This window comes from Manduca sexta, chromosome 3, assembly GCF_014839805.1.
Source record: "Manduca sexta isolate Smith_Timp_Sample1 chromosome 3, JHU_Msex_v1.0, whole genome shotgun sequence".
NCBI classification, from domain to species: Eukaryota; Metazoa; Arthropoda; class Insecta; order Lepidoptera; family Sphingidae; genus Manduca; species Manduca sexta.
In genome coordinates, this window is record NC_051117.1 from 3,122,243 (window position 1) to 3,147,759 (window position 25,517).

The 25,517-nt window shown below is 40.4% G+C and overlaps 1 protein-coding gene across 1 annotated transcript in view; it reads left to right on the forward strand.

Annotated features, from left to right (window-relative positions):
• The window catches only part of LOC115441220 (calsyntenin-1), a 192,835-nt gene extending 167,518 nt beyond the window's left edge, over positions 1-25,317 (forward strand). Inside the window, exons 2-19 of the mRNA XM_037439400.1 lie at positions 9,054-9,214; positions 13,841-13,962; positions 14,546-14,757; positions 15,087-15,233; positions 16,548-16,748; positions 17,042-17,122; positions 17,519-17,701; positions 17,993-18,120; positions 18,665-18,845; positions 19,169-19,636; positions 20,171-20,349; positions 21,019-21,135; positions 21,384-21,491; positions 21,722-21,848; positions 21,932-22,068; positions 22,110-22,175; positions 22,483-22,582; positions 22,732-25,317. Of these exons, the coding sequence (XP_037295297.1) occupies positions 9,054-9,214; positions 13,841-13,962; positions 14,546-14,757; positions 15,087-15,233; positions 16,548-16,748; positions 17,042-17,122; positions 17,519-17,701; positions 17,993-18,120; positions 18,665-18,845; positions 19,169-19,636; positions 20,171-20,349; positions 21,019-21,135; positions 21,384-21,491; positions 21,722-21,848; positions 21,932-22,068; positions 22,110-22,175; positions 22,483-22,582; positions 22,732-22,799 (2,786 nt within the window). The 3' untranslated portion in view covers positions 22,800-25,317. The remainder of the gene's footprint in view (positions 1-9,053; positions 9,215-13,840; positions 13,963-14,545; positions 14,758-15,086; positions 15,234-16,547; positions 16,749-17,041; positions 17,123-17,518; positions 17,702-17,992; positions 18,121-18,664; positions 18,846-19,168; positions 19,637-20,170; positions 20,350-21,018; positions 21,136-21,383; positions 21,492-21,721; positions 21,849-21,931; positions 22,069-22,109; positions 22,176-22,482; positions 22,583-22,731) is intronic.
• The last annotated feature ends 200 nt before the right edge of the window (positions 25,318-25,517 follow it).

Here is a 25,517-nt window from a genome sequence, read left to right on the forward strand (position 1 = left end):
TGCTCGCATAATCGTCCGCGTAATAGCCTTTCCCGCAACAAAAAAGAACCCTAAAGCAATCCATAGCATCATCAGCGCGACCCTAATGCCATTTGCTTAAAAATTTTAATATTCCTAACGTGAAAAAATCAGGGGGTTGCCTATGCCCCGAAGTTCTCTATTCATGGGCAAAATTTCATCCAAATACGTTCAGCAGTTACATAGTATACTAACAAACATCCAAACATTTGAATTTATAACATAAGTAAGAAAAAAGATTATAATATAAATAAGAAAGACGTAACATACATTTATACATCCACAAAGCCGTGATAAAAAAGCGACTATATTGTAGATAGTTTACAATACTTGTCCACAGCAAGAATAAAAGTGATAACACGAACGTTTTTACAAACATTAACTTTCGCAAACAGTTCAACATTCGTATATAAATCATTTTGACGACCCACTATAAATTATAAAAACAATAAAATGTCTCGCTCCGGTTCGGCCTTGAATTTTTAAAACGCAATTTATTTAGTTTAATATCTTTTGCGTAAACTAAATTGATTAATTACCCTAAATGATTTATAACAGTTGGATTCCAGAGGGATTTTGTGCTCTCGGCCATGTTACAACCTACAGCCTAGGCTTTGTGTAACCCTTGATTAATCTCGAACTGAAATAGAGGCAGAAATGAAATGCAGTAAAATAAGCAGATACGATGTATTACTTACGAAGTATGGAAAAGGTTGTTTAGGCAGCGGCTTATCTGAGTCTCTGGTATTGCTGACGTCCATGAATAACTGTGACCACTTACCATCAGGTGGGCTGATAGTTAGTCTCCCTTCGGAGGCAATAAAAAATATAGATTTTTACCCAACCAACGCAAAACTGAAAAACTGGTTTTTTTTTGTTCAGCAGTGACTAAATATTTTATTTATTTACACAGTACACCAGAGACATAGATCATGGGACTTATCGCACAAGGCAATCTCTTACAGACAACCATGGGAGGGATATTGTAGTGTGTGTACTTAGTATATAAGTCATGTATATCAAGAGAAAACGGAATAATATGGGGCAGGATGAGGTGTACGAAATATCTGAATGTGATAAGGCAGGTAGAAAAATAACATTAAATACACTATCGTGCTTTCCCTGAAGTTAAAATACTCCTTTCAACATCGAAAGATAAAATATTTACCGCCTTACTTAATGAATGTTTTGTCTACCATGTAGTTTAAGATTGAAAGAAACGAAACTAAACATTATAATGCAAGGTATAGATTAGTGAGAAATCTCGCAGAAGTCGACTTACATAAACGATTTGTATCGACTAAATAATCACTGCGAGTTGACTTCTGAAAGTATTTAACCATGCAGGACTTGCGGTGAGTCGCATATGAATAAATTTATTGCTAGTAAAAACCCAAGTACCATATTGCTGCGAAAACTTGCAAGTATAAACTGTGACGGATGTATACACTCTTTTATAAGTTGGTAAAAATATGTCACTGCAAAGTATGGGTTTTATACCCACTGATTCGGCACGCGACAGTGAAACCCTCTATTGGGAGGGCTCTCGGACCCTTTTAAATAATTTAACATGGGTTATCGGCGTTCATTTCGGTTCCTTGTTTGCATACAGGGTCGGGTTCTTAGGCCACGTCGCGCGTGTTTTTAATACGGTCGTGTGTTTGTATGTTTATGCGGGTTGCGTTTGATAAAAATGGTTGGTACGTGTAACGTAAAGGAGGGACGTGAATTTGAGACTTTGGGAATTGTTGTGTTCACGTTTGAAGTACTCATTATGAGACTTAAAACAAATTTGCATGAAATGATTTATAATTCAGAATTTAAGATAGTGTTGCTACTGTTTGTCCAGTCACGATACTTATCATCTGGCGAGCTATCTGATCGACTCGTTACTCGTTGAATAAAATAAATGTAAACTACACGAGCTCGTTTGCATCTTTCGAGAACTCCGTCCGCCATTACAACAGTAATCCGCAAATCAATACGTGCAATTTTAAACCAAAACTACATTTGAATCAACAATTCAACACAAAACTGTTTAGCATACCGTTAACGCGTCCCCTTTATCCGCCCCCTTTCGCCAAATCTTACCCCGCCAAAGTGGCGTAATTGTCACATTACGCCGATGTTGTTGACGCGTGATTTCGCCCCGATATAAACGGGGCGACGGGGCGGTTTTCGCCACCAGGGTGGATTTTTGCTCGGCGAATAATTGATGCTATTTCAACGAGTGAAACATGGGTTTCGTTTTAAGCGTGTAAATTGTTTTGTGATGGGCGAATTGTTTGATTTTGTTGTACGTTGCGGTTTGATATGTTATAATGTTGGGAAAAGATTTTGAGAATGTTTATTTAATATTTGATGATGTTTTAGTAAAAAATTGGCAATAATAATTGTACTTGTGGACTGCCGTTTTTAATTCTAGAGTTGTTTATTGAATAGGTTTAATTAACTAATGCGAAAAAATATGTTTGATAGTTTCTTTCAAGATTTTTCGCTCGACATTTAGCATTTTTGCCAAGTGAAATCGCCATTCGTTCTTATATGTAAGGAAATAGTTCCCAGCGGTAGAACAGCGAGCAAATTTTTACTTTAGGTGCAGGAAAATAGATTACCTAAGTTTTCTCACTGCTTTTAAAATCTGCATTGCATTTACTGCGCGCTCTTAATTGCGTTCCAAGAGCGTCATTTTCAGCTCATAGAAAAACTTAGTGAGATTAAATATTAAATCACATTTATTATAAAAAATACACTCATACAATCACAAATACGACATTATTAATAGGCATTGAACAGAAAATATTTTTTGGATTTTTTCGCTGTTATTTGTATTATTTTTTCCCGACGTTTCGAAGACTTTGCAGCCTTCACGGTCACGGGGAAGTAAGGCGTTGGTCGTCCGAAATCTTTATCATAAATGAAAATCGGAAATTTATTTGGATGGATCTATGTTAAAGGTAAACGCCAAAACTACTGAACGAATTGGGAAGAATTTTGGCTTACAACTAGATCATATCCTGCATTAACATACAGAGTTATTTTATTACCGGTATAAGATATTATATCGCAAAAGTACATAGCGGGAGGGCTATGGTCATCTTTGGGAGAGGCTCAAGTTCAGCAGTGGACATCCTGTGACTAAAGATGATGATCATAGCGGGATTTAACACGGGAAAAGTTTTCCACGTGAGCGGAGCTTCAAGCGACACCTAAAGCCTTAATAACCGATCTACCTTTTATTAGGATCTTAAGTTAATGTACTTAAGGTACTGAAATATTTCACAAACATAACTTGAGATGCTATTTGTACGGATAAGCCGAATCAGCGCTGTTTAATAAATTAAACTCGGTCCTGAATAAATGAAATGGCTACCGCTACCAAGGTCAAGTTTTTAAGTAACTGTGTATGTATGCATATATAGCGACGATCTTAAGATGCTGCCTTTAAAAAGCGTATTAACAGACATTCCACTTGAGAGCAATACTGAGTTGTATATATTAATGCTAGTATGGTAAATTTTTACTGCAAACACGAAAGGTTCAAGTGGCTCGTACACAAAACCTTCACAAACATGCTCGTAAGGTAATTGCGGACAGCACGGAGGTCCGCATAAAAACTATTCTAAATGCTAATCGGATACACTGCCGATTCGGTAGGTTATATTAAAATGTATCCCAGTAGTTTACATACTCTGATCTCATCGTGATCGTTTTAACTTGTGGAGAGATTAAAACAACCGCATTTATTCATTTTGTTAATAAGAAATGGAGGTGTACACTGCGCAGTACAGGTGGTTTGTCAAATAAACGAGTTAACCACTGAATGGGTTTGAATGATTGCCACTCAGATAGTCCAGCTGGATTGTTATAGAGGTAGCTTTTTATTTAGAAGAAGGCATAATGCGGCTTTTATTTCGGGAAGAAAAAATCTTGTCAAAATCAAGATTACCTTTATTAAATTGTCTTTATTCGAAGCTGCTTACAATTTTTATTAATCTATCACTTTTTCGGAATGTGTCATTGCTGTGAAGAAGAAACGACGGAAGGAACTTCTGTGTGGTGTGAAGCCGAGAATAAAATTACAAATCAATAACTTCACTTTAAGTTTACACCTTAGCCCAAAAATTTAGACAGACCTGTGACCAGTGCACCTCTATTTCGCCCCATTATTCGTTCCATGGTGGGATAATGAGCATATCGCTATATCGAGCACAATACATGCAAACTCAAGTAAATTTATCAAATCTAAATCTCAAAAACCAGTTCTCCATCAATTTTTATATGAAATATTTTTCTCGGTATTAATTCGTTTATACCAACAAGGCTTCCCCGCATCCATATTGAAATGAACTGTTCGCTGAATATCGGAATACATCCCGCGCGGTAATTTAATAACGTTTGGTTGGTTTCAATTTGTTTCACCATATATCTAATGTTTATTTAATTTCAAAGGGCCGTATTAATTAATGTAACTTGGTCTCGCTCTCAAGTGCAATATCAGATGAGACTCTGTCGAACTATGCTCAGCATCTTAAGATAGTCGCTAGTTAATTAACCCTCATTAACGTCACCTCAAGCGGCGATAGCCTAGTGGGTTGCGGAACGAACTGCCGAGACGAATGTTCGCCGGTTCGAAACCCAAGGGCACACACCTCTGACTTTTCTCAATATCATGTGTGTATTCTTTGTGAATTATTGCTAGCTTTAACGGTGAAGGAAAACATCTTGAGGAAACCTCCATACCTGAGAAGTTCTCTATAGGGATTTCTAGGGTGTGTGTCTACCAAATCGCACTAGGCCAGCGTGGTGGACTAAGGCCTAATCCCTATTAGTAGAGAAGGCCCGTGCCCAGCAGTGGGACAGTATACAATACACGGCTGATATTATTCTTATTTTTTTATCATCTATAGCTCTTGTTTAAGAGATATTGCGGCAACCATTTCATAGATAAATCTGCCCACTAATCCGCTTTGGTCCAGCGCCCACGTTAACGGTGCATATTGATTGGCTGTTCACGGCATCTCATAAATAATTGCATCACACCTCACATCTTCATACCATGATGATAATTATGATGTCAATATGAATCTTACTTTTTAGTATCTATCTTTTGTCGGACTTTGTACGTGTGAACTCTTCGGGGATAATAATGCAATTTTAAGCTAATCCGGAATCGAAATCAACTCTTATGTTGGTCAGGGACATGTCTCTCTATGTACTGCTGACTAGCACACGAGTCTGTCACACTCACACAAAACTTACTCGAAAAAAAAATAATTACTCATTTTTCTTAATCTAGAATCGAACCTTCGGCCATTCGTTGAACAATTAGAACCCACCACAAAACCATTAAGATTAATATAACAATACAAACTACATACACGCATATTGGTGTCAATAAAATTGCTATGAGTTTGTGTTCGCGCGATATGTCGCGGGTTAATATAGGGCACAATAACGCGTGCCAGGAAAGACCCCGCGACGTGATTTAAAGCCACACCACACTTGAGTGACGCCACGAGACGTCGCCTTATTTATCTTGTGTATACAGCTCAAAACTTACAGCGGTATCTTACTTAAGTTGGAGTTGTATAATATTTGAGTTGTGAATTTAGTTTAGGGATTTTGCTATCATCTTTTACACGCAGAATTATTATATTAAATTGTTTCTGAATCCAGCTTTTGGTAGTGTTATTTCCATACTCGAAAGCCATAGCCGAAGCTCGAACTAACTAGGTGGTATTATAACTATATTCTTAAGCACGACCTCAAACCAACTACAATACGCCTTCAGTAAATACAATATTCCCGTTCACCTCATAACGTCTCGTGACGTCGTGTAAAACCAACGTTCAATGCCGACGGTGTACACACGCAATAACATGGAAATCTTCGCACGTTTGATCGTCACAAGTCGTCATCACCCTCCAAAGGAAATGGGATTTTTATTGAAGAGAAATATGTCACGTCGCCGACGTCTTGATACGTTGTTTTATTATCGTCGTAAATTTGCGTTGACACGTGTAGTTTTGGTTGAGTTAATTGTGGCGAATGTTTTTGGTTGTTTAATGTTCACGATTGTATCGGAAATGAGGTGGTTAGAAATGCAAAACCGTTCGCGAGCTGTTCCCCGTCGTTTAAAATAGATCATTATTTTTTTTTCCTTTACTAATGGTTCCATATAATATTGACATGATCACTTCGTAACTATGTTACATTGGTTTTGGTTCTAGATCGGTGATCAATCTGTTAAATCGGTATCAAATCTGTACCTATATAAAACAGTAAGCTCGTGTTGTTCTGTCTACGGTTTCGTCCGTAGGTACAGGCGTAATATACTGAGAATTAAAAAATATAACTCAATATGAATTATTGTCTCAACTTGTACCTTTTTTATAAATGTGCTCATAACCTATCCCCATTCACCCTCGCTTCTCAACACTAGCTATCACAAAACAAATCACGCAACACACATGACCGTGCCTCCTCTAGAATCCCGCAAATCCCTCTCCATCCCGCATCACGGTAAACAGCGGAGGCCCGGCGGTCGAGTGCCACGCAAATGTAACTACCCGAAGAGACCACTTGATGCAGATATTGGATGTGTGTTTTGATATGGCCCTTTGTGGATGTTATTCGTCGTGGTATGTTTGGATGGGAGTTTGTGTGATTTGTAATGTGATGTTTGTTTAAATGTGTGTATTATATATGTCGTAGTGAAAACTCTTTACTTGGTTATTTTTTTACATGACCGGCAAAGTATCACCGGTCTATATTTATTTTCCAGACAGTTATTCGATTATTGAAACACTTCTTTACTTCAATAACAATTTACTGCATACTAACACTAGCGGAATACACAATGTGCTCGGTTCGAGCGTCCAAACAAGACTCGTACAAAAACTTCTAAAAGATTGAGCTCTCGTCGTTCGGCCGGTCCTTATATTGACAACAGTCGACCTCCCTCCTCTTCTAATACTTCCTCGATGTAATGATAGATGGCGCCACTATCGCTCCGGAAATTCACCAATTCAACGAATAATGAGGTGCTGCGGCGATATGTAAAATAATATCAGCCCTTTATTATACACTGTTTCACTGCTGGGCACGGGCCTTCTCTACTACTAACAGGGGTTAGGACTTAGTTCACTACATTGGCCTACTGTGGATTTTTGGATTTCATATACCCTCAGAATTCTTATAGAGAACATCTTAGATATGCAGGTTTCCTTGCGATGTTTTCCTTCACCGTTAAAGCAAGCGATAATTCACAAAGAATGCACAAAAAAAGAAAAGAATGGATGTGCATGCTCTTGGATTTTGAAACTGTTGACATTCGTCTCAGCAGTCCGTTCCCCAAGCAAGTCATTTGATGAAAAGGTCGCAAATACCTCGACTGTTTATCTAAAAACATAAGAAAATTACGCATGGGTTAGAACTCAGCTTGAAGTCCAACAATTATACTGGATTTGTAATAATACTTAAAAGTGGAGTTGAAATAGACAAAATGCTAGAAATTCTCTATACTGTTAAACGTATTCTATGCAATTTTCTATTCTGTGATGAATGCATCAATTTATAAACGGACGCAACTTCACAATGCTCAAGGTAATTTAACAAAGTAAAAATAAAGTACGCGAGATGCAATAAATCATTGGCTCACTCGATTACAGCGAACAAAAGTGAAGAACATTATTATGAAACTAAACTACGGGAATTAATTACTAAACTGGTTTGCGTAAACGTATATACGTTCCGTGTATGTACATTGGTTCTGACTTCTGAGGTTCGGTTCCAAATTCAAAGTTTATTGCACTCTACAATCATTTTATACATAAGATGTTGCATTTTAATATACGTGGCGTACTAATTATAATTAATATAAATATAAATGATCGTAGACTGTGAAGAAAGATATCGACGGACGAATTCATAGTTTTTGCATGAAAAGAAAATATTGACAACTAGTTGCTATTATTTTCACACTCACAATCTCTGACCCTTCTTATCTTCGAAAGCGTAGGTTGAAGTATAACTAGTGCATGCACTTTTCACCACTTGTATAAATTAACTAATCCGACCCGGAATACAAACCCGAAATTTCAGCCAATATTTTCGAGCCATATTAATTAGTTACAATAATTGGCCGCAGTCTATTACAGTAATTATATAAAAAATCCAATAAAAATAAACGCTGCAAAATTTTATTATATTTTTAATAACCCAATACCCCAATATTTAATGGCGTGTGGGATGCGTATTATGTTTTTATTATAATTAAAGCTAAAAGGGTTTCTATTAATGATTAATTTGGTTTTTTATTCGGGCACAGAGGTGTCGCCTTTCGGGTTTCAGAGTATTTCGGACTTTTCGGTTATTTATATTGGATATTTTAATTATTACTTTATGGTTTGATTCATATTTCTTCCCCTTTTATGTTTTTCAGAATAATTTATTAAATTAATTATTTCGAGGTTATTAAATTTTATTTTTGTCACAATCGACTTTAATTATGATGGGTTTTTACTGGTTATTTGAATGACGCCTTTACTTGGCAGGATGATATGAGATTTGTGATTAACTCTGCTTTGACACGTCTTCAAACAGTGGAGTTAAGATGTCTCTGGCGAAAGATTTTAGACCGTCCACTTTATCTAATCTAACTCCTTCTTATATTATAAATATGCAAGTTTGTGTAAAAGTTCGGACGTTAATATATGTTTTTAGAAGAAAACGTAGAAACAATTAATTGGATTTATATAAAATTCACCACCATGTCTTGCATTAACACATAGGCATTTTTTCAACCAGGTAATTTGCTATGAAAAATAACGGAGTTATGAATTCTGATGTTTTAAACATCGGACGTTGTCATCATACAGCGTTGTAGGGACTTTTATACCGAAAAAGTCTTTTCATGCAAGCGAAGCCGTGTGCAATACCTAGTAAAGTATAAATATCACTGTCAACTCTCTGACATACGTCAGCAAATTACCTAAATAAACTCTTGTAATTACCTGTTCTGTTCTTCACAGACGTCCCGTACCTGGAGCTGGCTGAGCCGGAGGAGGGCTACCATGGGCTGATCCGCGAGAACGAGACCTTGGTAGAGGTGACGCCGCCGATCCGCGCGCGCGGACCGCTCTGCTCGTTCCTCATACTCAACAACAAGCACCATGGGGAGGCGCCTTTCGAGGTACGTTACTAAAGTGTTCGTTTTTTCTCTAGCTCATAAAACTATCGAAGTTTCCATAAAAAGTTGTCTATTAAATACAGGCAACAGTGACGTTTGTAATATGGACCATTTTTGATTGCCTTGTGGCTCCGACTCGCGGAACAGTTTCAGAAAATTTAATTACTGTATTAAACAAAAGTATCGGTACGATATTGAACTTCGTTACATAGTTATTTGTTCTTTCTTTAAAGACTAAAAGTCTCCATTGTCGTTGTAAGTGTATGGAATATCGAGCCACACCTAAGTAACGTTTATGATCTTAATTATTTTCCTTTCAAATCCATTATGAATCCGCACTTCTTGTATTAGATATGGGTGTTTGTGTGTTGTATCTGGACATTTATTACAATAATACCCTGTATATTATATTGTCCACTGCGGCTTCTCTAAATAAATACGGCTTCTCTATAACTGAGAGGGTAAGGCCATAGTCCACGACAATGGCCTATTGACGTTGCGATATCACACACCTCCGATATTTTTATGGAGACTTCTCAATTTTGTAAGTTTCCTCATTATGTTTTCTTTCAGCGTCACTTTCATAATCCTTTATCGTAAAATTAAAAAAAAAACATATATCTTTTTCAAAAACCATTGCATATGACTGCAACACCCTCACACCGCTCATGTAATCTCCGCACACAGGCACGAGGCTGGCCAACTTAAGTTTTTATCCGCTCAGTAATAAATTAATGCGCCATAATCCGACGTTGGTTTATGCTGATGTGAAAGTTTTTATTTATTTTAGATTTTTCTGCTGTATATTTTATTTATTTATTTATTTATTTAGATCCGCCAGCGATAGTTCACAATAATATTATACAAAACCAAATATAAAACTTAGGACCGTGTGTACCATCTTTATAGGCGGATATTTTAACATTTAATTGTTTTAAAGGTAATTTAGTTTGAGATTGTAATAGTTTGATGGTGGTAGGATGTTTGTATCCGCCCGGATAGCTACCTACGTACACAACGTAAGTGCGTTGCGTTCCGGGATCAGCCTGCGGTTTTCCGGCTATAAATGGCCGGCATAATTGTGTCGACTGGGGAGGCTCTATTATCTGTCAGTCGACAGTTTCATCAGGTGCAGTGGTTATCTTGCCCGTATTTAAAACAAGTTTAGGTACATTAAGGATTTAGAGACTTTAAAGAAAATTGACATCTACAATCTATATTTCTTCTGGAATGGTTGATCTCTATGAGTGGCGATAACTTACTATCAGATGACACCACTTCCTCGTTTGCTCATTCTTCTACGAAATATTACTATGTTCCATAGTGATGCACTAAAATTACACGTAAAAGCGACCTTACTAAATAACTGAATGAATGAATTTGAATTTTTTTATGATTTATATTTGACCGGATTGGTCCTCCAAGTGGTCACTACGTCCTTCACTATTCCTATTCCCATTCTAAGTAACGTCAACCTCTGAGAATCCAATTAGGTCCCTATTTCTAAGATTAGAAGTTTTAAACACCTGCCCAGACGAATACTAATGTTGCCAGCGCGCGATCGATATGATATAAAATTAAACAATCGATAGCTGGCAACTTTAACGAGCTTCCGAAGATTTTAACTCTGTGTTGCAAGTTTAGAAGTTTCTCTACGCTGCCGGCCGGAGTTAGAGGGCGGATGGGGGTCAAAACATTTCTACAAATTAGAAGTTTTGTATTTTTTTGTCCTTGACGGATTAAACTTGCTCCGGTATGGGAATGGTTACGTCAGTTCTGGTCGTACTATTTGCGTAACTTTTGTTGCCGTCGACTAATTAGAATTTAGGTACCAACTGACCAGCGCTGTGTTGTGGCTCATGTCACAAAACGGCATTATGCTGAACTGGACACCTAATTGTCACATTGCAGGCGTACGACGCTGCCTTAATTAAAAGAGCTTTTCTTTTATATTATATCTAATATTTCATGTGTATTGCATGCACCTGATGTTGACAATTAATATTTTTCCTTTTCCTTAGTTATTACGAATATAGAAGACATTTATTTGCATAAAACCATGATAGAAACAAGTTACAAAATAAAAGAAATATAAAAAAAAAACAAGCACATAAACCCCAATACACATAAAAAATAATTAAATACAAACAAAAATCGTAGAAGAACTAGTGTATCGTCCCAAATGTCATGGTGTTATTGCAAAACGGGTCCAATTCTATATAAACCGTGAGCGAGCCACGGCGCTGGTCTCCCATGGGACGATAAGAGACTTATTCTTTTACTATAAGGTAACAGTGTCGCTCCCCATTTTATTTTACGTGATGTTGAAATGAATGTTGGAGGTTGAAGGATTTTTTAAAATTGGTTTTTGTTTTATAAAATATAACTAACTCTCTTGATCGGTTCATAGATTTTCTTTACCAAGTTTGCTACTGAATAACTGTAGAAACGTCGCTCCTGCAGAAATATCGAATAGATAAAAAAAAACAAAAATCAAAAAGAAATAAAAGTACCGTCACAACGAATCGAAACTTAAAAATGCACGTCTTCCGAACTCCTGACTTTTTAAACTTATATTCGAAGCGAGAGTAAGTTTCGGGGGGTCGCGCCCCCGCCCCCGAGCCGCCGATACGTCGAAAAGTTGTGCAGTATCGTAGCGCGCGGCGGACGGAGTTGGTAGCGGCAATAATGTTGTAGTTTCTCCTGCGATGCATAGCTTTTGTGTCGTTTTCGCTTCGATGCGATATTTTGATGATTTGAGAGATTTGTTTGTACATTTTCGTTTGCAGCGGAAATAGTCAAAGACCAAGTCACGGGATGGTAAATTGAATCTGTGACGAATATTCAAACAGCCAAAATAATTATTGATGTTGTCGTAATTTTTTAGAAGGAATTGTGTTATTGTTTTGCATCTGAAAAATATTGTAAATGGATCTATGGAATTATAACAGTTTTCGTCTAATCCGGGTGATAAGCGAAGTATCACGCATGCAGTCGTTTATAAATCAAACTCCCATTTTGTGTTCCCAATGTTAAAGGCAGTTGCCAATCAAAGATATAAAAAAGAACCAAACGAATAATATCAGCTATCTCAAAACTGTCCCACGTCATTCCGAACACAAACTGAATTTCTGCCCTTTCAGCCCGTGACCCACGATCCAAAACGTTCCAAACGCGGTGTCGCGTCGCATTCAATCGACAAGGCATTTTTCCACGCTTTGTCCCTTACAACAAACGCTGCAGCGAATGGAAAACAAACAACACGGCATTTAAACATCGCTGGTGCGGATGCTCTTCCTAGCTTTTTGTTTTGCTAAAAACAATGCGTTTTTGTCACAGTCCGTGCGGGCGTCGGGTTTGTGAATAGTTCTGGATGACTGGAATAACGCGTGTGAAGGTTGGGGATGAAATTTCAAGTTGAAGTAGTTGTATTTAAACTTACATGTAATATTACCGTAAATTTTTTTGGTCTAATGTTAGTGAACAATTTTTTGCAGCTCCTGTTACCTTTTTAGTGCTGAAACGAATAGCTGCGACGGCTATCGTACTATCAGGTCATCAAAGTTGTTAGTTATTGTTTGACTTTGTCCTATCTCTAATGACCACTAGCTCGTGGTGCACCTTGCTGAACAACTTTACTATTTATTGCGTTGTGTTGTGATCTGATTTGAGACATCGTAGCGTACTGAACCGGACTACCGTTTTATCACGATCATATACACTTCGAAGTACTAAAACATTTTTCTATTTCTAAGCAATTATGTTGCTTACCATTATGAGAGCAACCTGTATTCTCGTAGAATAAGAAATCCCAAATCATTCCCTTCCAGCTAAACCACTCTATTCCTCTATTCTATAACATTATTTCCTTAGACAATTACCGTAGTTCACCATCGCTCTCGCACGCAGTCGTGCCGTACATTGTACAGATGTGTGGTCTCTGCGACTGACAGCCAATCGATTGGCGGTGCTGTAGGCTCTGTTCGCTATATTACGCCTTATGTGGATGTTTGTAATCTGATGTCGGATGGGCCAGATTATACAGTTTATCGGGTTGAGAATTGTATTATGTTTGATGAAAATTTTGGTCTTTTCTTAGTATATTTTCTGCAAAGAAGAATTTGAATATGGAAGTACTTATATCTATAATATTAGCCGGACGGTTATGAGGTAGAAAAATATTTTTAATAATTTCAATGCTATCCCTTTGGTAGGAGATACTTAACATATTATTGAGCAGTATGTGAACCCATGAATGTAATTATATACATTATCCGGACTGTTATGAGGTAGATTTTTTTTAATAATTTCAATGTTGTAATGTCCCTTGGTAGGATGTTCTTAAAATATTATTAAACAGTATTTGTGTAGAAAAAAGACACTCTAAAGTCTTTGTAAACTCATTTATTCCCAGATTGGATTCACTAATTTTATAGTTAGTGGACGGCACATTTTAAATCTACCCATATTCTTACGATACTAATTATTAAATTATCAATCTACACTACAATTATGTAGGGGTCCATAAGTTAAGGAAAGTTGAGTAACAACTTTAATATTGAAGTCATTATAAATGCATCGACACTACGAAATTTGCAGAATCAGATAACAATTTGTGTGTTGTTTCAGATCATGGTAATAGACGAGAACGAAGCGCGTCTGCGCGTGCGCTACCCTCTCAACTGCGAGAAACGACGCAACTATAAGTTCGACATCGCCGCCGTCGGCTGCGACGGATCATATTCTAACACGTGAGTCCATATTAGCAGTCAGTCTTATTTATAAAAAAATCGTAAAGCTATGCCTTTAAAACACAAATTTACTCAGCTGTAAGTCAAAACCCGCCATCTTGCCTCTTAATAAGGTTTAAACTAGGAAACCGGTGATGTTTTTGACAGCTATTTAAGTAATTCTTAATCACCTCTTAACGCTAAAACAAGTTTATATGTAAGACTGAGTGTTCAGAGTCCCATGACAAGGCTTTGATTGAGGTCTGTTGATTCCATTTTCCACAATTATTCTATATAACGTTAAATATACAGTTGTTGTTGATGTGTGTTTACTTATGAAAGACACAAATCTGTTTTTAAGACCAGTAGGTTATGTGACAAATGCAAAAATATCAATATTAAGAGTAAAAATATTGGTAATCAATCCACGTATAGTAATATTTGGTTACCTAAAAAAAGCTTCGCACCATGGCTTTACAATAATGTTGACAAAGAACAAAAATTTCTAAATATCCTCAGTCATTTCCTTTAGCATCTCATCATGACGTTTTAAGTACTAAGACAAAATTTTGGAACTACATTTCTCAACCCTTCTGTCCACCAGCGTGCCAGTCCACATCACAGTCATGGACGTGAACGAATATCCGCCAGTCTTCGGCCAGGCGTCATACGTGAAGGCGGTGGACGAGGGGCGCATATACGAGGAGATCCTGCGCGTCGACGCCACTGACAAGGACTGCACGCCGCGCTACGGCGACGTGTGCAAATACGAGATCATCACGGACAAGAGCCAGCCCTTCGCCATTAATGACGACGGTAAAGTCTATCTTTTGGTCATGATGTTATTTTAATTGAACTCTCTTGATGGAAAGGTTAAAATTCTCGGACAAAAATAACTACTCGATCGAAAGCGGGTCTTGCCTTCCGAAATGAGAGTTCGCCAGGTTTACCTGTCCGGGTCTAGCATTTGCCAGTTACTGATGATTTGAAGGTAAAGATCATGTTCTACTAAGTACCTATATTACTCCGATGATAACTCCGTTTGATTGATAAAAATAGCTCATAGTTTATAAAGGACTCTGTCCAGCTGTGTCCTAATTATCTATCTATGGTCTTTATAACACCTTAAAACCCTTATCCCACAGGAGTGATCCGCAACACGGAGCCCCTGGACTACGAGAAGTCCCACAACCACATCCTGTCGGTAGTGGCATACGACTGCGGCATGATGCAATCGGCGCCCGTGATGGTCACCATCAAGGTCAACAAGCCCTGCAGGCCGGGATGGAAAGGTTAGTGATGTGCGTTCTGCGGGATGGCCGGTAGCGGTGGAGGTTTAGTGGATACCTCGGTATTATCTTGGAGATTTGTACGTTGTCTACTGCTTTGGATTCTCAGGTCAAACATTTAAGATTTGTTATACCTTCTTGGGACCTTAAACAAGATGTCTTTATATAATAATTTACGTTAATACAAAAAAAAATGGAATGACAATACCTTTGCTAATTAGCTACCGTACTGATCAAAGCAAACGAAAAGAAACAACGGTATGAATAGAATTGAAAGAAAAAGATTCTTACTTCGTATTCTGTGTTTTGTGTTACATTTGTTATTTTATACCTTAGGAATGGAGAGCCTTAAAGAAAATAATAAAGCAGTAGTTGCTCATCTGCCCATCAGTTTCTAATGCTGAAGATTAACTTGAAATTCACATTTAATTATTATTTAAAAAAATATATATATGATCTTTGAAACTACACATTCGCACCAAAATAATACGCGTTAATGAATTTTGATCTGTGGCATGGCCGGGGAGGGGTCCCCAGGGATTACACTAATAAGTGCGAGGTCCCTTTTACCCGCGCGCGGGATTACGCGCGCACTACGCTCAGTAATTATCCCGCTACATCCGGCTTTAAATGTGTAGTCGTATTAACGCGAAATGTCGCAAATGAGCGGCATCGGGTCGAATTTGTTGATGGCTTGAATGTTGTTTCATAATTAACCACATTTATTTATTTAATTCGTAGTACCTACGCTGAAGGTTTAAATTCAGCAGTAAAAAAAGTGCCAAATGAACTATGTGTACACATAAATGAAGCAGCAAAAATTATGCATTCGCTAACTATATACCTATATACACATGTCAATCTGTATCCCATCGTGGGCGAATCTTTCCAGAAACCCTACATAAAGTGTCACTTGACCAGATGTAACCAGGGCCTCCACCACTACTGGCCTAAAACGTAGCGAACCGCATTCACATAAATAAATAGTTTTACTCATCCTGACTTTACCTTAACTTATGAGAATGATTCATCCTCAACCATTCATTTAGATTTATTTATTCGAAGTTATGTGTGTATTGTTTATTAATTAGCATTCACTTTAACGATGAAGGAAAACATAGCATGGAAACTAACACACCTGATAATCCTCCTAAAAAGAATTTCGAAGGTATGTGAAGTTTACCAACTTGCAGTAGGCTAGCATAGTCGTCTGAGGCCTTAACCGTCTCAGTAGTAAAGGAGACCAATGCAACAGTAGGCATCATATCCTCATTCTAATATAAGATCTAATTATGTTGATATCATTTCAACCCCTAGGCGTGGCCGAGCGCGTGGACTACGCCCCTGGCTCCGGCCCCCTGGCTCTGTTCCCTGCAGCGCGGCTGGAGACCTGCCAGTCGGACGAGCGGTGTCCCGGCGTGACACGCATCCAGGCGGCCGTCACGCTGCAGGCGTCACGCGCCGGCACCGGCTGCGACCGCGATACTTACTCGCTGCACGCGCAGAGGACTATCTGTGGTGAGTGGACCTGGTAACACGTACTGCACGTTAGGAGGAAGTGTCAGGCGATGTTATTTTGAATTAATTTTCATTTTATATTACCAAAATCATTTCATGAAATCGATTTAGTAATTTCATATACACGATATAAAATACCTTGGTAACATTTATTTTAACATTCAACATAGTAGCAAGTGAGATTAATATACCTTCTTTTCTCTTACACAAGGAAAAGAAAATCAGATCTAATTTAATGACATCAAAATGTCTCATGATCTTGATCTTCAATGAAATGCCTCGTTACTTTCCAGGATTGGACCCGAAGACCATCGACCTGCTGCCGAGCCCAGGAGCCGGCAACGAATGGACCAAGTCCTTGAAACCTGACTCCGGTGAGTAATATAACCCATGGCATGTTCTTTAGGTTTTTGAACCAATTAGCACTGCGTGATGGGTAATTTGTCATCACTCTTAGATCTTAAGTCCATAGGTATTCAGTGACTACGCTGCGTGATTTTATACGGAATTGTCGTAATTTCTATTAGATTAGTAGAAGACATTTCAGCACGTCCCAGTAAATTGTCTACTGAAGACTATCTTGTGATTGTAGGCCCATTATAACTTAATCTATCCTCACAATAGAAAAATCTGAATCTTCAGTGGTGTAGCTGTGGTGCGGCAAATTTCAGGTGCGGCAAATTTTGTATCCAGAACTGATATATGTTATACTGTAAGCTTATTCGGAATACGTCAGAAACGTCACAAATGATTCAATATGGTGCACACAGGTCGTGACGGCGAGCAGATGTTCGAGTTCGACGGCGAGACGACGTCGGCGGTGGTGCCGGAGAGCGTGCTCGGCCACTCGCTGTCGGGCACCTTCGGCGTCTCCACGTGGATGCGCCACGCGCCGCCCGCCGACGGAGACAAGCACAAGAAGGAGCACGTGCTGTGTCTCGCGGATGACCACAGTCAGTACCGTTTGTTTTTGTTACTACTGCTTGCTATTATGGTATTATACAGGGTGGTTCAAAGAAAAAGATCCTGTATCCTACTTTTCAGATTTCACTGTATACAAAAATGTTGCGACCAAGCAATGCATTTGGAAAAAAATTCCATTTTCTGTCAATCTTCCTTGATGGCGAGACAATTTTGTACATTTAATTTGGCTTGCATATGATTTGTATTCTGCAAATGTGAATTTGTCTTTGATCAACCAAGTATCTTCCGGTATTAATACTTGATATTTCCGTGTTTCACAGAAATGAACCGCCACCACTACGCGCTGTTCGTGCGCAACTGCCGGCTGATCCTGCTGCTGCGCCGCGACTTCGGCGAGGGAGACCTCAACATATTCCGACCGGCCGAGTGGCGCTGGAAGCTGCCCGAGGTAACTAGTTTTGATGACTTGTAACTCGTAGAACTGATGGCCGTTGGGGCGGAAAAGTTCTGGAGTGGCGACCACGAACCAGAAGACGCAACGTAGGCAGGCCCCCTACGAGATGGACAGACGACCTGGTGAGGGTCGCCGGAGTCCGATGGATGAGGGCGGCCCAGAACTGGTCCCTGTGGCGCTCAATGAGAGAGGTCTATGTCTAGCAGTGGACGATTCCTGGCTGAAATGATGATGAGCTCATACGTGAGGTTTGTGATTACACATTAAACTTGTCACTCCTATTTAAGTCTACATGATAGAGTGGTTGATATTATGCAAGATAAATTTATAGATCACATATTGGCTTTGATTTAAACTTGATAGATACAATCAACAGTGATTTTCAATATACTGCCCTAGTTTTATATTCAATTCGACCCCGAGAATAAAGCATTCAATTTTTTTTTCTTCTCGTCCATTTCACCATTTTGCTCATGGATTGTGAAGAGCTATTGAAATCGTTTATTGACAACAATGGTAATTGATGTGGCGTGTGCAGGTGTGCGACAACGAATGGCATCACTACGCGGTGAACGTGCGGTTCCCGAACGTGGAACTGTACGTGGACGGCGAGCTGTACCGCGCGCCCGACGGCAAGGGACCCGAGGTCATCGACGACTGGCCGCTCCACCCCGCGCACGGCATCAACACCACGCTCGTCGTCGGCGCCTGCTGGCAAGGTAACCACGACTTACTGATGCTGAGAGTCATACAGTCCGCTGGTGGATGCAGCTTAGTTTCATTCTAAAGTGCGATAGCAGTTGAGACGCTGTCGAATGAGAGTCAGCAACTTAAGATCGTCGTCATTTATTAAACAGATATTTAACAACAACACATGAAATGTTTTATAACATCATATGTCGGATTTTATCAGCTTAGTTTATTAGTCATTGTTGACTCAATTGAGAATAAATTTTTTAATGTCAACTTACGTACAAGTACCGTAAGTTGTGCAGGTAGTGGGTATGTATGTGGGTATGTAAGTGGTGACTGGACCCCGCAGGCACGGAGAGCGAGACGAAGCACGGGCTGGTGGGGTGGCTGGCGGGGCTGGGCGTGGTGCGCGGCGCGGTGCAGGCGGCGCGCGCGCTGGCGTGCGTGGCGCGCTGTCGCGAGGGGCTGAGCCTGGCGCCCGAGCTGTACCTGCGCGCCGTGTCCGTGCAGGCCGACGGCGTGGCCGACGTGGAGACGCTGCTGCGCCGCGTGGCGTACGGCGACGCGCGCGCCTTCCCCACGCCCGGCCGCCGCAACGTGCACCTCGACACCACCGTCACGTGCGACAACGGCCGCGTGCTGAAGGCGCGCCCGGCCGAGGCCTACGTCATGGTGCTGGCGCCGCAGACGCCCAGCATCCTGCTCAACGGCAGCGCCGAGGTGTCGCGCGACTACGCGCACTTCCGCGCCGGCCTGCCCGTGTTCCCCGACCTCGACGTCAGGGTCTCCTCCGCGCCCGACGCGCCGCCGCTCGACGGTAACCGCACACCGCACACTACACACCACACTACCCTCCACACACTACACACTACACATCACACACCCCACACCACACACCACTCACCCTACACTACACACCATACACCCTACACCACACACCACACACCACACTACACACTACATACCACACACCCCACACCACACACCACACACCCCACACTACATAGCACACACTACACACCACATACTACATAATAAATCTACAACTCTTTAATGTATCAAGGTTCATTATAATTTCTCTAATAATATTTCATAAATGTTTCTATTACCATTTACGTTTACTGAAAGTTCCTTTCCTTTGACTAATAACGTCGAATTTCAAGACAGACATATACATCGCCCAGATGTTCATATCCATTGAAAAATAATCAAGCAATGAAATGTTTAACAAAATAATATAATCACTACCATCACTAATTATTTCCGACTTCCACAACAAATCTATCACCACATAAATGTGCACGCAAACTATTATATTTAAATCTGTGGTTAACCGAAGTGTTATTTCCAGAAGAGAGCCAGAAGCTGGACTCGTGCGTGGTGTCGGTGTACCCGGCGCTGAACCCCGACCACGAGGCGCTGTCGCTGGCGGGCGCGGGCTCGCTGCCGCTGCGCTACGACATCCGCGCCGCCGTCACCCGCGACGGCGTCATCCTCACCGGCGCCGACACCGTGCACAACTACCGACAGGTACGCCGCATTCCGACCCTTGCCGGTGTGGCGGCACTATTCAAATATAACGCCATCTCGCCAACATCGTCAGAACTGCAAGATGATCGATGCATTGACACTGTGGTGATAACGCACCGCAATCATCGCTAGATGGCGATTGACGATACTGGATTACGATAGCAGAATTTGCATATATACTACCTCCGGATAGGAACTGTCGGAGGGGCCGCGGCCGGTCAGGCGCAACATCTGCCTGCCTGGAAATCTTCCCCTTCCATAGAGGAACGCGACCATCTGTTCCTCTACAGCGGTGTCTACGTTTACGGGTTTCGGTTTGAAAGTTGAAGTGAATACCGACTGTTTGAGTCATTATCGTTTATGAAGGGCGTGGTATTATATTAAATACTTCACAATAAAAAATTGTGGGTAAAATTTTACGTATCTACGCAGTCGTATAATCAATTAAGCGACATTTTTATATGTTTTAAAGTATCGATATAAATTGACTATCAATAAACCAACCTTTAATTACGATTGAATTATTTTAATATGAAATATTTCTCAGTATTATATTTGTAACTCCGAGGGTCTTTAATAAATTTCGAACTCCTAAAATGTAATAATTACAATTAAAACCAATAAATAACGCCATCTAGTAGTAGAATAAATCTGAATACATTTGTGTAGGTGCTGCGCGAGATCGAGTACAGCAACAAGAAGCCGGCGTACTACCTGAACCGCGTGTTCAAACTGACCTGCTCCGAGCTCAACGGACGCTTCACCAGCAATGAATACGTGCAGACGGTTAGTCACACACGCACACACACAATCATCGACCCTTTTGACCATAAGAGGCTAGTCATGATGCTAGTCATGATTATATTAAATTGTTATTTTAGAAGTTGCTGGGGTCAACTGAAAACAACTAGATAATGTTAAATGTAAATTGTTTGGAATTAGATTGATGTCATTTAATATTTGTCTAAATAATTTGAGGGCGTGTGCTGTCGTTAAGAGGGATAAATGAGGCGTTGATGATGTGTTGTTTGCAGCTGACGGTGGTGCACCCGCACATGGCGGGCGGCGGCGAGGCGGGGCTCTCCCGCGAGCTGCACCCCAGCGGCATGGCCGACAAGGCAGACGTCGCACGCGACTCACAGGTTATACTCCATTATATTGTTTATTTTTTAATTATAACTAAAGATTTATAATTGTGCTAAAATAAAAAAAAAATGTGCGGTTAATGTTTTGTAAGCGTACCGACACGATTAATCGTATTCGATGTTTATAAATATTTGTTTATGCTATAAAATTTTATCTCCAGTGTTCAATTACTTATGTAGGATAATTACATTTTATAGTGTTATAATGTATGTATGTGTGTGCACAGTGGGAGGGTGGCGCGCGTCGTGTGGTGCAGCCGCGCGCCTTCGCGGCGCATGCGCAGCGCGACATGCACGCTGCCGACATGCCTGCGCCACGTCTTCACGATATACACGCGCAGCACCCTGCCAACAGTGAGTGCCTGAGATTTTTGTAACAGTAATATGGCGCATAAGTTTTAGTATTGTGTTGATATCTGGACGCTCGGTGTGTTCAGACCACGTGGCGCTGGTGATCGGCGTGGTGTCGTGCGGCGCGCTGGTGTGCGTGGGCGCGCTGGCGCTGGTGCGCGCGCGCGCGGCGCGGCGCCCGTGCGTGTCGCGCGCGCCGCCCGCCGCCCGCGCGCGCGCCCTTGCGCTCCGCCGCGCGCGCTGCACGCGCTGCGCACCGACGAGCGCGCCGACCCCGAGATGACCTGGGACGACTCCGCGCTCACCATCACCGTCAACCCCATGGATGAGGTCAGTTCTACAGGCCATTTAGTACACAACACGACACAATTTACATTATCTTATACACAAACCATCCTTATATCTAACCATAAATACTTGTGTCGGTCCATTTATCAGCGTGAATGTCGGGCCATCCATCATTCAATCGATATAAAATAAAATGAAATTCACAACATCAATCCACAAACCCGTCAAAGTCAATCAATGCATTCATCAATCTATCCATACATCAGTCTATCAACCTATACAAATCTATAATCTATCCACCTATCCAGATATAATAAAACGTACTAACACGTGATGTATGTTCCCGCAGGCCCCGCCGACATGCGGCACTAACGCGAACGCGGCGGACAGCTCGGAGGACAGCTCCGACTCGGAATTCGGCTGGCATTCGTCCGACGACGAAGAAGAACGTAAGTTTAGATATTTGGTGTCACGTTTCACCTTTTGGTATAGTAACATCAGATAAAACCAAAGAGCTCACGATTATCTAAATTAAAATTGTTAAGATTAGAAGTTAAGCTGTTTTTTTTCTATCCTAATCAGCGTTTTTTAATTCCAGCGACACCGGACAAGCAGCACAAGTACAGAAACATCAGCCAGCTGGAGTGGGACAACAGCACGATGTAACGTGTGCGCGCACCCGCGGTCCGTACTTAACCCGACTGTCGCCATCCCGCTCGCACCCGCGCGCCCGCACCGCCCCTCTCGCTCGCACGCGCGGCGCCTACCCCCCTCTACTGTGACGTTTCATACCATACGATATTTTACAATACGATTTGTCGTCCGATTTAAACATTCCGTTATGTGGATATTCCAGCCTGAGTGCTACATGGATGGGAATGTGTTGATATTGTTAATGTGGATATTTTTATGTATGTAATATTTTTTTATTGTCCTAAGTGCAGGACACGGGACATTGTGACTTGGTTTTTATGGTGACTATGAAGTTACAGATTTTTCTGTATTTAATTTTTACGTACACACGCCAACCGACGGCAGCTATAAAGTGCAGCTTACTGTAACAAAATCGATGCATTCCCAAACATAGGTACAAAGAAACGTCACTTCAAAACTATATTTAGTACATTAAACCGGAATTGATTTTGAAAACTTTGTGTCCTGTCGGTAAATAACTTAGTGTATTATAACGCTTCAGCACAAACACGCGTGGCACAAATGTTCGCGGCGACGACGTGCGGCGGACACGACTTTACTGCACGATTTTATATGTTTTTATATCGGACAGTTGAATGTCACCAGAAGATCTTGTGCGGGATAGAGTTTAGGACAAAAGTGGTAAGAACATACAAGGATAAATAACATATCGAACATTTGAAGATCGTATTGGTAAAAATCGGATGGGCGATAGATCTATGATATTAAATATAAAGTTTGGTATATCATTGCCTAATCATGTAAGCAGGTACAGACTCTATTCGGCACAGGATTTCCTGTAAATAAATTCTACAGAGAGTGTATAATATTCGATTTAAACCCCATAAATGTTTTGGTTGCGCGTCCGTCGCGAGTCGTCCCAGAGCGTTCGTAGTTTTAACTGTAAGTCTCAAAAATAAATCATATCAATTTATACGTAAACGGTTTTACTGGTCGCTTGCTTACGTAGTGACGTGTTCCGGCCATAGCTCCCTTCGTTCCACGAGAGTCGCATCAAATCTAACGCAGTAGTTAATTTCTTACGACGTCGATAATAAGGTATAGAATAAGTGAACACTATCATTGTATATTACTATACTAAGGGTATATATGCTTGTCACTTGATAACTTCAAAATGGCGTCCATTCCCGTTCCGTTCCTACGTACGTAGACGCATCCGGGCGCTTCGCATTTTACGTTCAAATACCGGCATTTATGTTACAGTACAAACCTAACTTGGTAGATGTTAAATTGTCGTTAGACGAAATATATGTCCAGATTTATGGAAAACCCTTTACGAGCTTCTCGACAAACGGCTTAAATGTACATTAGGCACAGAGTTATTTGAGAAATAAAAAAAATAAAAATAAAAAATAAATATTATGTACGATATACACACTATACAGATATCGGTTTAGGATCAGCTACTTATAACTATATTATATATATATTTTGAATGCGTTAAGGGATTTTTACTAACAATTAGGTACTAAGCTATGTGTTCGTCGGTGACGTGCAAGGGAAATGGCAAAAAGACGCGTCGACGCATAGGAGTAAGTGTAGGTAGGTGGTTCCCTCTTCTGTTCTCTTCCTGTACGCTGTTTTGTGTCGTTGAAGCGGGGCGGGCGACATAGCGATAGCGAATAACGACGCCGCCGCAGTCGCCGCCCTGTTTCATCCGAGAATCATATCAATATTTTGCCATATTAGTGTATAGCGTAAATGTTTTTTAAGTGGAACACTGACTATACAAACGTTAAGCAATCATTGTGGACATAATCATTGGTGTATCTCTTATAGTTGGTCGTGGTGTGTTATTCTCTCTCTCGAGCTGAGTACTGTTTGGTTGGAAATATATTTTTGTGCCCTTTCGCTGTGTCACCTGTGACAGATTTCAATGCCTTCATTTTTACCACACGGTAGTACATTTTTATTTACATTTGTGACGATATCGATTAATCGATATTGGAATCGATATTTCGAATGCTATCTGTTATCACTAACTGTCTAATCTTACTAACTTCTTGACTATCTTCAAAGCTACTAATTGAGATAACGATTAACTGTCACGTTGACAGCTGTCACGGTGACGCGACGGGCCGCGGCGCGCTGTGTGTCGGTAGTGGTGGCGTGACGTTGTTCCGTGCCTGCGCCCGCGCCGGCCGCACAGCGCGTCGCTATCGTTTTCGTTGGCATTGTTGTTTTGTTAATTTCACTCGACAACCGTCCAATGACCATTTCCCCTTTATAATTTTAAGATCTGAATATCTTGGATGGCTCAAAGGAAGCACAAATGCCGCCGTTGCGTATCATGTTTTATTGAAACCCTGAAGTATTAAGTGGTTGCTATTATTATTTTGTATTATGTATGAAATAATTATTTTTCCCTTTTATTATTTTCTTATTACGGTATTATTATTATGATTAGGAAACTTCTTTGATGTATGAATTATTATATTTTAGCTAAAAATAAAGTTGGTTTAAAATACGATGTGTGTTATTTATTTCTGACTTCCTAACATACTTCAATAGTTTTAATTTTACTAATATTTGAATATTGCTAAATGAGTTAACTATGCAACTAAAAGACGAGACGGGCGAACCCTTCGCTTGTGATAAACGAGCTCTTCTACCCATGAATTGTACCAATAAGATCTAGAATATTATATTACAAAGTCCTTAATGACAGCA